The sequence below is a fragment of the Hipposideros armiger genome, unplaced genomic scaffold, assembly GCF_001890085.2.
Source record: "Hipposideros armiger isolate ML-2016 unplaced genomic scaffold, ASM189008v1 scaffold_46, whole genome shotgun sequence".
Taxonomy (NCBI): domain Eukaryota; kingdom Metazoa; phylum Chordata; class Mammalia; order Chiroptera; family Hipposideridae; genus Hipposideros; species Hipposideros armiger.
The window spans coordinates 4,352,204-4,367,711 of NW_017731396.1; the positions used below are offsets into that span (position 1 = coordinate 4,352,204).

The 15,508-nt window shown below is 54.4% G+C and overlaps 1 protein-coding gene across 3 annotated transcripts in view; it reads left to right on the top strand.

The window, feature by feature from the left end:
• Positions 1–15,508, top strand: part of CTNNBIP1 (catenin beta interacting protein 1) — a 53,039-nt gene that overhangs the window by 25,222 nt on the left and 12,309 nt on the right. For 2 of the 3 annotated variants that reach the window (XR_002123682.1, XM_019639823.1), the window contains exons 2-4: positions 2,974–3,058; positions 7,793–7,911; positions 8,516–8,606. Coding sequence is in view for 2 of the 3 variants with exons in the window: in XM_019639823.1 (XP_019495368.1) it covers positions 7,816–7,911; positions 8,516–8,606 (187 nt within the window). In the remaining variant the exon portion in view is untranslated. Of the gene's footprint in view, positions 1–2,973; positions 3,059–7,079; positions 7,174–7,792; positions 7,912–8,515; positions 8,607–15,508 lie in introns of those variants that run through there. The other variant, XM_019639824.1, reaches the window with a different exon arrangement.

Consider the following 15,508-nt stretch of genomic DNA (forward strand, 5'->3'; position numbering starts at 1 on the left):
AGCCACCACCTTCAATACCATCATCAGCTGAAGACAAAAGAAGATGATGAGGGTGGGAGATGTTGGGGGAGTCAGTTCTGGGAGGTGACCAGGAGAAGCGCAGTAAACAAGGGTAAGGTTGCTATGCAGATGTAGGCCTTCCGCACTGATAAGAGTTTCTAGAGGTAAGGTCTTCCTTTCTTCCTGGTACAACTGGAGATCCCTTACTCATGTAAATGTATTTTACAAAGAAAGGGTAATTTCGGTTTTCAGAGCTTCTCCCATAGACATATGTGGGGGTGACAGACTCTTCCCCTTCTCCTAGGCTACAAACCTGTCCAGCATGTTGCTGCACTGAATCCTGGAGGCAGCTGTAACAATGGCATTTGTGTAATTACAAGGGCTACGCGATGTCACCAGGCGGTAGGCATTGTTCAGCCCCATTGTAATCTTATGGAATTGCTGTTGAATATGGATTCGTCGTTGACTGAAACATGACTGTAGTAGGCAGGGTCCAGGGATGCTGCTAAACATTCCACATAACAGAGAATTATCCAGCCCAAAGTGTCAGTAATGCCGAAGGATGAGAAACCGATGATTCAGGCAGCACGTAGAAGACGTTCCCCTGCTCCCCAGTAGCCCTTTACCCCTTACCATTCCTTGAGCAGGCTGGGGGCTGACGGTTGAACTGGGAGGGAAGAAGAGAGAAAAGGAAGCTGGGGTATTTTATTTTAATTTTTTTTTAGCTGAACCATCTTGGCCACCTGTTGGCAGCTCAGCGGCAGCTCAGCTCGGGCCGGGAATTGAACCGGTGATCCTGTTGCTCAGTGCTTGCACTCTTGAGTGAGCTCTTAACCAACTGAGCCACTTAGCTGGCCCGAGGCTGGGGTATTTTAAACCTTTGAATTCTTATTGTTTGTCTCATTTTACCCCCATCCTATTAACGAAAATATCACTTACTTACATTGTCTGCGTAGCCTTCTGATCTTATCACTAATAATAGTAACTAAATTTACCGAGTGCTTGCTGTGTACCAGGCACTATGCTTTCTTTATATAGTATCTCATTTAATTTTCACAGACAGTACTTGCAGGTACCGTTGTCACTCCCATTCTATAGTTAAGTAGACTGAGGCTCAGAGATGGGAAGGATCTAAGCTGCCTAAAGTTCAACTCCTGGTCTTTCCCCAAAAGTGCTCCACGTGTGTCTCCCACCATCTCGGTTGATAGGAACTCCTGCCTTCAGTCGTTCAGCCTAAAGCCTGGCAGTCACTGTCACGTGCCCCTCTTCTCACACTTCACACCACGCCTGCCGGCCCTCCTGATGTCCTTCCCACTCCAGACCCCACTGCCACTGCGTTCCTTTTGCCTGGATTCCTGCCATGGCCTCCTCGCTGGCCTCCCCTCTTCCGCTCTCACCCCTCAGCCTCTTCTCCGTCTCCAAGTCAGCTGATCAGCGACAGAACAGAACTGAAAACAGCCCAGCCGCTGGGGCATGCGTGCTGTCCTGCGCTGGCTCTGGGGCCCTGTGGACGTCGAGCCTCGGTTTCCTCCTCTGTGAATTGGGGACATTGATCTGGTCAGAAAATGACAAGTAAAACAGCTGGCCGTGAGCCCCTGGACAGTTCCAGTAGGAAGCCCACAGCATCCAGAAATACAGAGTTCCTCTCTGCACCTTGGAAGGGCCTAGCCCTGTGGACAGCAGGAGGCTAATTGGCTGTGGTGGTGGGTGGAGAAATTAAAGCCCCTCAAAAGTGGAAGGAGGTTGTTTCTTTTCATCTCTTTTTGAAGGAACGTGGGGACTTGGGTGGAATGTTCCCTGGGGGTCCTTGGTATTTGGGTGCTTTGATATCTAGAGGAATAAAAGAGCAATTAGCCACTGCCCATGCCTGTCCTCGGAAGGGTGGAGGGGTGGCCGTGCCGGGCGATGGCTCTTCCATCCCAGGGCCATCGCTAGTCAAAGCGATACACAGAACCTGAGACCCAGAGGTAAGAGCGGCGTCTACCTGCAGGGGAGGCTTTTGAAAGCTCACTTTCTATGGAGAACACGTTTTCCTTGGCCCCTTGGGTGAGCGAGCAGCTTTCTTTGCAGAAATTGCTGAAGACAGAGGGTTTCAAAGCTCTTTGGTCTGCACCTCCCTCAGCATGTTTCTCAGAGGATTATCCTCAGGCCTCTGTCCTCACTGCAGGGCTGAGAGCGGGAAGGCTACCTTTAACCCAGGCGCCCTGAGGTCTGCGTCCTACTGCCAAGGAGATGACCCTGCTGCAGCGGGCAGGCAAGACCCCCTGGTGCCCGCCGCCTGCCTCCCCTGTGTCCCTGCCTATTCCATGCGTTTGATCCATACTTTTGTCAGATTAACCTGCAAAGGACCTGAATGGTGAGGTTGTGTGTGGGAAGTGAAAGACAAGAAGACAGTGTCCTTTGATTCCTGGAAGTGGCGTTTGGGAGAAGTGGACAGACATGTGGCCAGGCCAGGAGGCTGTAAATTATCTGCAGCTGTGTTGTGTGTGCATCAGTGTATGTTTCCTTATGCCAGGTGCACAGACATCATGCATGTTGGGCACAGACGAGGCGGAATGCCAGGTACCTGTGCCTGGCGCCTCCTGTGAGGTGTGTGGGTGCGCCTGCTCCTGCAGGGGTGGGACTTGCCCATCAGCTGTCCCGAATGATTCATTCTGGTCCATGACATCTCCCAGCACAGATCTCAATTGGACTTGGTGACTAACCCCAGGGGAGGGAGGGAGTGTGGTGACCTGCTTTGGCCGGAAATAGGCTAGCATAGCTGCAGTCAGCACCTTCTCCCAGAGATGTTGGTGCAGGTTCCCCGGGAGGCTAGACACACAGGTATTTCTGGACTGTGGCAGAGCCTGTTGCCATGAGCTTCCTGCCCGCCGTCCTGTATCTGTCAGCATGGGGCGTGTGCTCCAGGTGTGGCTCTGGCAGCCGTGGGGCGCTGCTGGCTCCTCCCATGACTCGTGTTCTGTGTTTCCACAGGGCCGCACCTTCCTATTTCTCCCCTGCCACAGCCTGCTCGTCCCAGTTGAGTACCTGTTTGCCTGAAGTTAATTTCCAGAAGCAGGTAAGGACCCCAGGGGAAGGACAACCGATCAGTTTGATGCTGCTGATCAGTGCGGGGGAGGAGACTTTGGGTACAGGCGCAAAGGCTGGCCCTGAAGTTAGCACGGGCTATTTCCAAATAATGCTCATTTCTCCTTCAGGTGTGCGGGTTCTTACAGTGAAATTATGGTACTGCTGGTTCCTTTCAGGTTGCTAAGACGTGTCGCAGTCTCTGAATTAATATTTTACAGAAGCTCTGTGACTAGTACAGTTATATGGCATTGTACTTTTGTGCAATGTAAACATTGTACAAATGTAAATGTACACTTTTAAATGTGAGCATTTAAAATAGATCACTTTTTTTTTTTAAATGGACAAAAGATACATGTTGGGACCCATGGGTCAGAGTGGGCTTGTGTATCTAAAGGACCCCTGCTGTCGGCCCAGCCTGAAGTTACTCAGTATGTTCCAAGCAAGGACCAGATCGGCGGTATAAGTGCATATTCCTATTTATATGAATGTAGGTGTTCAAATGGCATTAGCTTCACGTTTATAAATAAAAATGAGTCCAGGTGGCTATGTCTGCATTCAGGGTCAAAGGAAGGCTAGCTTTCAGAGCTGTTTATCAGAATGGCTCTGATTCCCACGGGTGCCATTCAGCAGCCCCGTTCTCCCGGTCCCTCCTGGGCTACCTCCCGATTCTTCTAGAATGAGATCAGCCGCTTCATGTGCTGGCAGAGATCAGGTTCCTGCAGAGACTGGGCAGGACGTCTCCCAGAGAACGCAGTGTGGCCCCTCAGGCCACGGGTCCCATTTGTCACTTTGGGATCCTGACTAGTTGTTGGGAGCACCTTTCTCACTGTCCAAACCAGTCAACCTTCCTTTAACAGATGAGGGCTTAGAGCCATCAGGAGTGTGTGTGTAGGGGTGGGGGGGGTGGGGGGTGGGGAAGATATGTGTCTGTGTGTCTGCAGCGCATGTATGTACCTCAGTTTCTCCTCATTTCATCAGTCCCAATCAGATGTAGTTTTCTGGAATCACCCCCACTTTTTGCATAACACATGGATATCTACGGTGTGATAGATAGCCACAGGCCTCTCCCGTCACTATTCATTTAGATGGTTGATAGCTGTCTGTTTCTTTTCATTTCCATTCTTTAGCTCATCTATGCCTTTCCCTAGTTAGCTTCCAGAATGTTGTATCTTAAGAGAGGAAACAGGTCTGTCTCTGACTTGGGCAGTTAACACAGAGATTTTCTTAGAATTAAGAAAGGAAGCGCCACCCTGTTAGGCGATGGGATGTTTATGGGGCTCGCCTGGAGGCTGTAATCGAGAAGCATCGTTACTTTTGGCTCTCATGGCTGAGGCCTGAATAATCGGTGTGTCTGTTAGTTTCAGTTTGGACTTATGTAATTTAAACACATTTTGTTGGAAACCAGTTCTTGATCCTATAGGGGAGAATAAGAATTCTCAAATGAAGTTAATCTGATGCTTGTCAGAATTGTGATAAAAATTTAATAGCATGTTTCTTAGACAGGCACCCAGCCCGAAACTACTTTAATATCCTTGTAGCACACCCGCAACTGAAATGTCTGTTGTTTGGGTTGTTATGATTTCTTCTCATTGATTATTAATTTTCTTCACACCGACACCCTTGACGCAGATTTTGTTTAAGATAGGATTATGTAAACCAGTCGTGAAGGTCTAGTCCATTTGGATGGGGGTGCGTAGGTGGGATTGTGTGCTCATTGCCACATTCAGGCCCAGATCCAGCCCTGGGTGTGCCCTCTGTCAGGAGGCAGGGCGGAATCAGCTCAAACGAGAGCTGGGAGAATCCTTGAAGACCATACTTTTTAGAAGTGACAAGAGTCTTCCCCGAAGCAAGAAGAAACAGTTTGAGCATCAGTTTCTGCCAGGGAACTGTGCTGAAGTGGCAGTGGCCTGGCCCCAAGGATGCATTCAGGCACCCACGACAGCCTGTGAGCCCCCCACCTGGTAATCACAGCATGAGCATGGGAGGTGTCTGGGCACCGCAAGGCTGCGATGGCCAAAAATGATAGAACGACACCGAACTGTACGGGGTGCCTGGGATGGGCTTCTTGTTCAGAGCAAAATTCTGTAAAATAGGTCTCATATAAATGATTCATGGTGTGTGCACATGCATACACATACACACTCACACACATATATTCTCCTGTTGGTTCTGAGCCTGCGTCTCTGTTGGAGGAAACTTGGCTGGTCAGGAAAGGACAGTGAGGAAGGATTCCCAATTACAATGCCACCAGGAGCCCCCTAGCTCCTGGGATGTGCAGCAAAACCAGATACGTACCCTTGCCTGGATAGAGCTGGCCCCCTGAATGAATGAATGAATGAGTGAGTGAATGAATGAATGAATGAATAGATCTTTCTCTGGGACCTGGGACTGGGGTGTGGTTTGTGACCGTAGGATCAGAGTAAGGGCTTGAGCCAGATGGGCCTCTTGGATTGTGGGGAGGCCTGGCAGTGGCTCTGGTTCTTTTGTATGTAGCGACACCTAGTGGCCAGTCAGTCATCTTCCACGCTGTCTTGACTCAGTACAGAATTGGGAGATTTTCCTTCTGGAAGCCCTCTCTCTGTTTGAAGGCTTCATGAAGCATTTCAGATGTCCTTTGGAGAACACGCTAGCCCCTGGCACACAAACTACTCAGGAATGAGAGGCCTTTGGAAAAGCTCGGTCTGGTTCCGGAGACTGGATTAGGTGCTTTGGTCTGTTTCCACACGATGCGAGTTGGCCCTAAATTGATGTGGCTGATGTGGATGGCAGGGGGCAGCTTAGATACCACCTGGGCGGTTTATTAAGCACCTGTCAGGCATGGTGCTGGGCTGCAGGAGGACAGGGTGACCCAAGCACACGTGGCCCTGGCCTTCCTGTCAGGCTGGGGCGAGACAGGGCTCGGTGCCTGGAGGAGCTGGGAGGGGGAGTGGGGAGGAGGATACGCACAACCTCGCTTTGGCTTTGCTGTCAGGAAAGGCTTCCTGGAAGGGCGTCTTTGAGTGAGACAAAGGATGAAAAAGAATTCAGCTCCAGGCCCAGGGGACACTCAGTGCAAAGGCTGCCTGGGGGAAAAGAGCTGCTTGCCACGTTCTAGAAACAGACCGGGGCCAGGAAGGCAGAGCGCAAGGGGAGGAGTAGGAGAGGGAAGCAGACCCCCCGCCCCCACCCCCACCCTGCGCGGGGCCTCGTGGGGTCCTGTCAAGGATTGTGAGGTGTGTTCTGAGGTAGGGTGAAGCAAGGAGTGATGTCTTCTGTTCTGGCTTTTTTTAAAGACCACCCTGGTGGGGTGGCAGAGGGGAAGGCAGTGCGAAGAGCTCAATTTGAGAAGTGAAACCCAGAACAGAGCTTTCCCACTCAGCTGTGTTAGGAAGTTAGGGTTGTCCGCAGCCTCCGTGCACCAGGCCCGGGGATGGCGGGGGCCGCCTTATGCCAGATCGTCTTTGAGGCGGATTACCAGTCTCTCCCCGATCCCAGCTGTTAGGCCCTTCTCTGAACCTGGAGGAGGTGGAAGGGGGCAGGCAGTAGACTAGGAAGCCTGGGGCTTTCATGGTGGAAAGGGAGGCCCTGTCATATCAAGCATACAGCTGCTACTGAAGCCCCAATTTGCCAGCTTTTGGGCCTATTGTGTGGGCTTTTAGCACCTGGGCCCCTATTTGCTTATTGGGACTGAGCAGTTGACAGTGGCTCTCCAGGGAAGCTGCTGTTCAGGGCTCTGGCGTATTTCTGAGTCCACCCTTTGCATGGAGAACCCCCCCCCCCGCCACTGCCGCCCTTCCCAGGAGAGCCACCTGCCTGGGAGAGCCTGCTGGTCCAGAGCTTGCTGGCCCCTGAGGGATGGATGGTGTGAGGATTGTCCCAGGCCCGCCAGCCCCGTTCCCTTGGTCCTCCGAGCACAGCTCCTTGGCACCAGGGCTGCTGAGGCTCCACCCCACCAGCTGCTGCGTTATTTCTGACTCATCCAGGAGTTACAAATATGTAACCTAAACTCCTCCACGCCTGGCTTCCTCTCCACCGGCTCCTCCAGGAGGGGAGACCCTGGGACTTCTCTCCTGGGACCTTTCTGCAGGTCGGGTCCCTGCTGCCTGCAGGAGCTGCCTCTGACAGGTGGGGTGAGCCCATGAGGGCGGTGGCAGTGAGCCTGGGTGGGTGCCTGTGCTCCACAGCCCCGGGCCCAACTGTCCCCATCGCGGGACTCCTTGGAGCACAGCCCAGTAGCTGGCCTCTTGAACTCGTCAGGGGCTCTCGCTGAGAGAGCTGTCTTGGGGTTTGAGGGCTGGGGACTGACTTCACAGCTTCTCCCACAAAGGCCCTAGCCAGCTGCCTCTGATCATGTCCCTTTTGCTCCTTGTGGACGTTGCTTGTTTTGAAAACCTGGGTTACTTTGGGGTCACGTAGCACACCTTGTGGCTCGTAGCCAGAGCCTTGCTGCGGGGGCGGCTGGAAGGTAGAGCTGGCCAGAAGCCTGAATCAGCTCCGTCCACCCGGGCCCACAGCTCTGTGCAGAAAGGGGCCGCCATGCCTGCTCTCGGTCCTAGCTGCTCGGTCTGGCTGGGGCCACTGGGGGCCAGGGAGGAACAGGCAACTCCCCACCTGCTCTGGGCTCAGAAACGAGACCCTGCAGCATAGTGGGCTGCCTGACAACTCCGGCCAAGCACCCTGTCTCTCTCTGGGAATATCTCATCCTGACGCCGCCCCCCTCGCCATGCTTCTCCTCGCTCTGCAGGAGTCCCCAGAGCTGGCCAGGGGATGAACCGCGAGGGGGCCCCCGGGAAGAGTCCGGAGGAGATGTACATCCAGCAGAAGGTCCGCGTGCTGCTCATGCTGAGAAAGATGGGGTCAAACGTGAGTGCCGGTGGGGCGTTGCGCCACAGGCCCCAGGGAGGGTGCGTGCTGCGGGCAGAGCAGGGGCTGCGGCCACCCCCTGTAGCAGTCGTGGTCGGGGAGGGGGCGTGCCGCGCCTGTGGTTTGGCTCTGTGGCTAGTTCATGTGGCACAGAGCCCAGCATGTCTGGTTCCGGGGACCCTGCCGGGGCAGTCTTCCCACCCCTGTGCCAACTTTTGGCCGGTTGGGTAAGAGCTCTAACGGTCCCAGCCTTCCCTTCCTCCCCTCTCCCACTGGCCGAGAGTCTTCTTTCCCAGGGATACATCCAAGGGGCACTGGGCAGCTCGAGCACCCAGAGGGCAGCACGTGTGCATACAGGGATGTTTTTCCAGGCAGGGCCTGCGTCTTCCTACAGGCGCTGCGCTGCACTTGGCCGTCTCAGTGGCAAGGCCTGTGGGACCTGGGGAACAAGTGTCAGGGATGGGAGGGGGTGCTTGCTCTGGAACGGAGGGGTCAAATCTCAGGAACAGAGGCCCAGGGAGCAAAGGAGGCTCATGCAGGCCTGGGCAGGTGCCTTCGGGAGCCGTTCGTCCGCCCTTCACCTGCAGCTCTCTCGCCCTTACAGCTAACGGCCAGCGAGGAGGAATTCCTGCGCACCTACGCGGGGGTGGTCAGCAGCCAGCTGAGCCAGCTGCCACAGCACTCCATCGACCAGGGTGAGTCGAGGGCCACCCGATTGTGGTGTCTTTACAAGCATAGCCCAGCCCTCCTGCGGGGTGCTGTCCTGGGGACAGAGGCAGGGAGGGAGGGGCCGCAGCTCCCTCCACCACTGCTGAGCCCCAGGCACTGGTCGCATCTAGTGGGAGCCCCAGGAATCTCCTGCCTGGTCTCATCCTGGAGGAGGCAAGAAATGGAGGTGTTTGGGGGCCCCGTGACTGCAGAGGCTCTGCTTGTTGCCTTCCTCAACCTTTAGCCTGACCCCTGCCCACCCAGCGCCGTGTCCAGGGACAGCAAAACTGCCCTTGTGTGCTAGGACCTGGCCTGGGTGCAGGCTTCTTGGTGGCTGGGCCCAGAGGGGAGGCCCAATTGGCCCTGGAAGGCTCTGTGTGTCCCAGGGAGTTACTTCTTTTTGGGGGTGCCCTCAACCAATCATAATAACAGTGGCGGGTGACATTTGAGTATATTGTCTAGCAGGCATGTGCTAAGCGCTTGATATACTTCATTTCATTTAATTGGAGTTAGCTATGTTACTTTCACTTAGTCGGCAAGGAAACTGGGTTCAGAAGCAACAAGTTATTGCCCTTAGTCATGCAGCCAGTTACCAGGGGCCCAGGATGCAGACCTGCAGCCTGGCCCGGGAGCTGGGCTCTGGGTCCGTCACTGTCTGTCCTGGGGCAGCAGGAGGCTGCCGGGCACGTACGGGGCTCTCCCTTTCTGGGAGCCTTAGCCTGACCCTGTAGCACATATCCTGACCGGCATCTCCATCTGGTCCTCTCCTTTTGTTCTGATTACACTTAGTTTGATTATGGGTCTTAAAATAGTGCATCCTGTGGCGTGTCCCACGTGAGGGGGCTCCCCTAAGCAGAGTGCTCTGGGGTGTGTTTGGCCCTCCGTGAGGCCGAGGAGGAGAGCAGATCTGGCACACAGGGCTGCTTGTCTTGAAGCTGCCCTTTTTCTCCTGGATGTCACAGGGCTCTGCCCTGGCACAGGGCCCAGTTCCCGAGCTCTGACGCTGGGTGTGACCCAGCCTGTGCGCCCAACTCAGCAGAAACGTACAGGATGTCCCGATGGCTCGGGCGGCTCCCTGGGACAGCCACTCGTCTGCCCGGGCCACACTCCTGTGGCAGCCTGTTCTGTACCGGCTGCACTGTCGGCAGAGCTGCGGAGGAGATGAGGGCGGTGGAGTCTGCCCCCCCTGCCCCCTCCTGGGATAGTTTTCTCTTCCAGGCTGCGCTGGGCCTCTAACATGGGCCCCTCTCCCCTGGCTGCTGAAACATACCTTCCTGAAACCTCAGGTTTCTGAGTCCCTGGGCCATGTGCGTTCCTCCCAGCCTGGTCTTGGGTCACTGAGTTAACCTGAATTTGAGCTGGGGTGGTCAGAATGCCTCTAGAAGAATGTTCTTCATGGAAAAAGTCAAAATAAGCTGTAGCGTTGTATGTCAGTACAGAAAACAACAATACTTATATACCCCCCATCTCCCCCCCACACACACACTCAGGCATGGACGTGTATAGAAAAAGAAAGCCGAAAGAATATATACCAGGCTGTCACATAGGAAATTTTGATAGAAGGTAGAGCTATATAAGAAACTTGCACTTTCCAAAAAGTCACACATTTTTGTAAAACTAGTTTTTAAACATTGTACACACATTTCTTTTGTAATAAGAGGTAGTTTACAAAGTATCTTTATGAGAACTTTTTATCTCACTGTGCTAAACCAATAATTGAAGATAAAAATGTGCTCTGTGGAGCTGTTTAAGGAGGTTACCGTGACCTCACCTGGCCTGAAACCACTGAGAAGTCAGGAGTGAGTGACAGGCATGTGGGGGTGACCGTGTGGGCCCCAGAATCCAGGCCCTCCTGAGTGTGAGGTTTTCACAGCAGGCATGTCTATGGAGCTAAACCTGGAGCCGGGGTGAGGGTGTGGGTTCTCTGGGGGGCTGGTGGCAGGAGCGACTCTCTGCTGCTGGGGTGCCCTTCAGACTGCCCCTCACTTCCATGGTCACATCTGACCTGAACCTCATGGGAAGACATGCACTGCAGAAGCCCCAGTATTTCTGCAGACTGTGAGAGATGGAAGGGGACAGCTGTGCCCTGGAGAGCTTCACAAGTACATTGTTATTCTCCTCACGAGCCTAAAGACGCCCCAAAGACGCATGATAACAGCAACGAAACAGCAACCAGTCCAGTCTCTCCCATTGTGGAGACATAAACCTGAGAGCAGGACCTTACGTTTCTGCCCTCGTGATGGGGCTGAATGGGTCTTGGCTAAAATTCTAGTCTGCCTACCTTCTCTGTTGGTAGAGCCGACCTCAGCTGATGCCACAGGCATGCTGCTGTCAGAGGCTCCGGTGCTGCCCAGGTGGCAAAAGCCCTGGATCATTGCTTCCAGTGCCCGGGACCCCAGCATGAAAGGCCCCTGAAGGCCTAGAAGCGGTCCTGGTGATGGGCGGGGCGGTCCAGCAGAAGCCTGGCGTGAGTGCCTCCTGCCACTAGGTGGCACTGTCTCTCAGCAAATGCCCTGAGCTCCCCTCCCGTGCCAGCAGCTGACTTATTGCTATTCCAGCTCCCCTCGGTAGGGGGACTAAGGCCGCCCAACCAATGGGTCAGCGTGTGGCATTGGTCCTGGGGTCCTGCCCACCACCTATAGACCCGCACGCATTTCCCTTTTGGGGCTGGAGGGGTCTGGTACCAGGGGCACTGCTTCTCCTCCCCAGACCCACAGAGGGGAGTGGGCATCCCTCGCCCACTGCAGTCTGACCTCTCACCCTGCACCCAGGCCTCCCTGCCTACCCCATCCCATTCTTCCCTTGGTGAACTTGGGTCCAATATCTGCTGGGTCCAGGCAAGTGCTGGAGCGTGGGCCTTCCCCTTAGGAGCTCGCTAAATGGTCCCAGCAGAGGGTCCCAGTGGGTCCCTAGTCCTAAATTGAACAGTGAACCTGCCTGGCCTCTGCTGCTCCGAGACCACCCACGCCAGCCTCCTTGTAGGAGCCCTCCTGTTCCGTGTCTTCCAGGATCTCAGCCTCTCTCTCTCTCTCTCCCCGCCTCCCCCCGCCCCCCCATTTTCTACCTCTCTCTACTCGTTCCCCCTGTGAGCCCCCCTCTCCCTTCATCATGTCCTCTTGCCTCTCAGGCTTGTACACTGTCTCCCTCGGGAGCCCACATACACTCCTGTGACGCGAGAGAGCCCTGTTGGCGCCCTCGGCCCAGACCCCTCTCCTGACCCCAGAACTCTATGTAGTGCTCTCTACGGACCACCTGGCCACAGACGCCCCACACTCAGCAGATCCAGCTTCATGACCTGTCCCCGCCCCAGACTGTCCTTCCACCTGTATTCTCCGTGGTGAGGCATGTCCCACCCACATACCCGGGGTCCCGGGGACGCACCAAGTATCTAGTAAGTTACCAAGTCCTTTGATTCTCCTGCCTTCATGCCCCTCAGGTCTGCTTCATCTGAAGCCCCATTTTGGTCTGAGCCTGTGCTCGCTCTGGTCTGGATTGCTGCGCACAGCTCCTGACTGCATCTTGACTCCTTGCCCCTGCAGTGCACTGTCTGCCTCACAGTCAGAGGGACTTCTGAGGGCCCCATCAGCAGGCCTCTCCCTTATGGAAGATCTTTCTGTGGCTCCCTACTGCCTCAAGGTTAAAATCGCAGTGTGCGCCGTTGCCTTTCTACCTCTGCATTTGCCGCGTGGCTGCCAGGAGCCCAGCCCTGGCCCCCTTGCCCCCCCTTCCACAGGTTAGGCCCTCCTGTGACTTCTTTCACACATGTGCCTCCACTGTGCTACTTCCCACACTATCTCCTGGTCCGTCTCTTGACAAACTCTGAGCTCCTTGAGCTTGGGACTGTGGCTTACCTCTTTGTATATGTGGGGTTACGAGCCCACGGTCCCCCAGAAAGGCAGGAATGTGGAGCCAGCTCTCTGTCTCCTGGTCCCTGAGGGTGGCCCAACGGACCTGACAGTCAGGCAGGACTGACTTTGAACCAAAGGAAATCATTACTCCCTGGGAAGGTCGGCTTGCTGAGAAGGCCCAGCTGTAGCGTCCAGAGCAGGCTCTGCAAATGCTGAGTTCATGCCTTTCTTATCGCCAGCGCTCCTCTCTCCATAACACACACATCGATCATTTTTCCTGGCTATGAAATAACGCGTCGTCATTGTAGAAAACCGGGAAAAGGTAGAAACAGCTGCAAAGCTTTAAGGATTGAATCCTCCTACAGAGTTATAATTGCCATCACCTTTTGTTAAATCTTCTGTCAGCCTTTTTAAAATGTGCATGTATTTATTTCCATCATAAAGTTGGAACCATACCATATAAACTTTTTAATATCCACTTTAACACCCATTCTTATAATTTTACAGTACTCTTAAACAGTTTTCAAGAAAACACTTTGGCAATTGTATAATATGCAGCTATATGACGGTACCATAATATTTGACCAATCTTTTACTGTTGGACACTTGTTTCCCAGTTTTGCTATTAATTATAATAACAGCAGACAGTTATTGAGCTCGTCCTGTGAGCCAGGTTCCCTGTCAAGCAGCACACAAGGATTATCCCAGTGAATCCTCACATTAGTCTATGAACGGGTGCTATCACGGGCCCCGCTTTCAAGGTGAGACTACAGGCCCAGAGACATTAAATAACAAGCTCAAGGCCATAGAGCCATCCGATGTGGGTCCAGAGTGTGGCGAACGCTGATCATCCTTGAGCATAAATCCTCATTTATTTTAAGATAAATTCTAGAAGTGACTTACAGGCCATATGCATCTTTGAGCAGGACAGTGTTTTACCTGAGAAACAGGTGGGATTCAGGCAGTTAACGTGGTATTTCAGGAGGGCACAGGACAAATGTGAAAGTTTTCTATTGCCTGGTTACTCTGGGCTCTGCCGTGCCTTTGAACGTGCCAGTTCTCTGAGAGTTCCACCTCTTCCTGCTCCAGCACTGCTCAGGGCACAGGGCGCCCAGCGAGTGCCCATCCCAGGCCCCAAGGCACTTCGCAAAGGCCTCCCCATAGCCAGTCACCTGCAGAACTGTCATCCTTGTCTGGTGTATCGCATGGGCCCTTGTCCGGGTGTCTGGGGGCTGTGAGGGCCCCATCTAGACATGGTCCCTTTCTTTAAGGAAGCCCTTGTCCTTTCTCTTCCCTTTTCTTGGCCCTGGGAGCTGTGTTGCTGGCACAGTGGCTCCTCAGGCCTGTTCCAGCCTCTGTCCAATCACATTCTTTCTCTAAGAGACTTTCCAGGGAAGGTCCCCAGCCTGGAGCCAGCTGGGCTAGCTCAGGACTCTGCTGGCTTCCCCCTCAGAAGCCAGGGCTGCTGGCTCAGGGTTTGCTGCCAGAGGGCCTAAAATAGGTCATTTGGCCTCAGGGTTACCCTGGAACCTTGGTGAAGTAGCTGTGCTCACAGGCAACCCAGCAGGGAGCCAGCACCTCCAAGGGAGTAGCCCACCCACAGCACAGCACAGCACAGCACTTCACAGCCGATCACCCCACTTGACCCTCTCGGCGGCCAGCGCGTGGGCTTGCTGGCACCATCTTCTCCCTTTTACAGCCAGCGTTCTTCCTGGCACCCTCTCCTACACCCTTCTAGCCTCTGCTTTCCCTTCCTCTGTGCAGCTCTCTCGGTCTTTTCCGGGGTTAGTCGCTGCTCCCCATCTCCTGAGCTGCCTGTGGATCTTCCCTTCCGTGTATCCATTCTCATGTTGTGTCAGGAGCCCCGTGGGGCCAGGGTCTGTGCTGCGTTCAGCCCGCGCTCCAGCTCCGGCGCAGAGCAGGGTTTGCGGGATCCGTGTGGACCGAGCCTTGGAGAGACGAGCCCTGGGAGAGGCTCCTCTGTGGGGACGACCTGCTGGGGGTTCTGGGACCCCTCTCCCCCTGTGCAGCTCCGAGGCTTCTCCCAGGGGCTCCAGGTGATAAACTCTGGACTGAAATTACAGTCAGGCCCTGGGAGATTCCAGTCTATGCAATGGGAAGCTAATCTTTTTAAACTTTAATCAACACTTACATGAGAATTACCTGTAACCTAATAGTAATCAAGTTGAACCAAAAAAAAGTCATACGTACAGTGAATCCGACGGAAAAATCAACCAGAAGGACTTGGTCTGTGATAACTTGTGGCAGAGAAAAAGAAAGGAAAACCTCCACGAAGGGGTAAGGGACGTGCTGAGAGGCAAAGCCACTTGCTCGATTCGGCATCTGGTTCTGGCCAGTGAAGGGCTGGCTGCCTTGACCCTTCTTCACCGGCTAATGGGCTCTATTGTTTAAAGCTGAGAACAAAGGCCTCCCAACCCTTATGCAACTCTAACTGACCTCCAGACACCTTGTGAGAGGCTGACCTCTGCCTTGGAGAAGAGCCTCAAGGGGCCGCTCTTGCAGCTGGGGGACCTTCGCCCATGGATCTGTGTGCTGGGCGTGGTGCCAGGCGATGGTCCCCGCCCTCGAGCTGCTGGCCCAGTGGGGCAGGCAGAGGGACAAGTGCGTAAAGAACTTTGGGCACACAGCTGACAGCATGACTAATCCTAAGGGAAGGGAAACCCACCCAGAAAGCCACCGAGAGGAGTTGCTGTTTGCCTGGGTCTTGAGGGATGCGTGGGAATGTGTATGTGGGCAAACGGGGAGGAGGGTGTCGCAGGCTGAGGGAGCCCCTGGAGCCTGCCCAGCCTGTGCACATGTTGGGTGTCTCCGTGTCCCCCTAAGAGACTGGTATGGTGGTTGCTGGTTGGGTGGTAAGTGGCTGGAAAGGCCAATGGGCTCAGGATGGAATTTATTCTGGAGACTTCACGGGGTCACCACGGGTCTGAAGGGGAGGGATGGCCAGGTCGATTGTCCTTCTAGGGTGAGTGCTGGGGCGCGGTCACGGGGCAGAGGGTAAGGCAGAAAGACAGCCGGAAGGT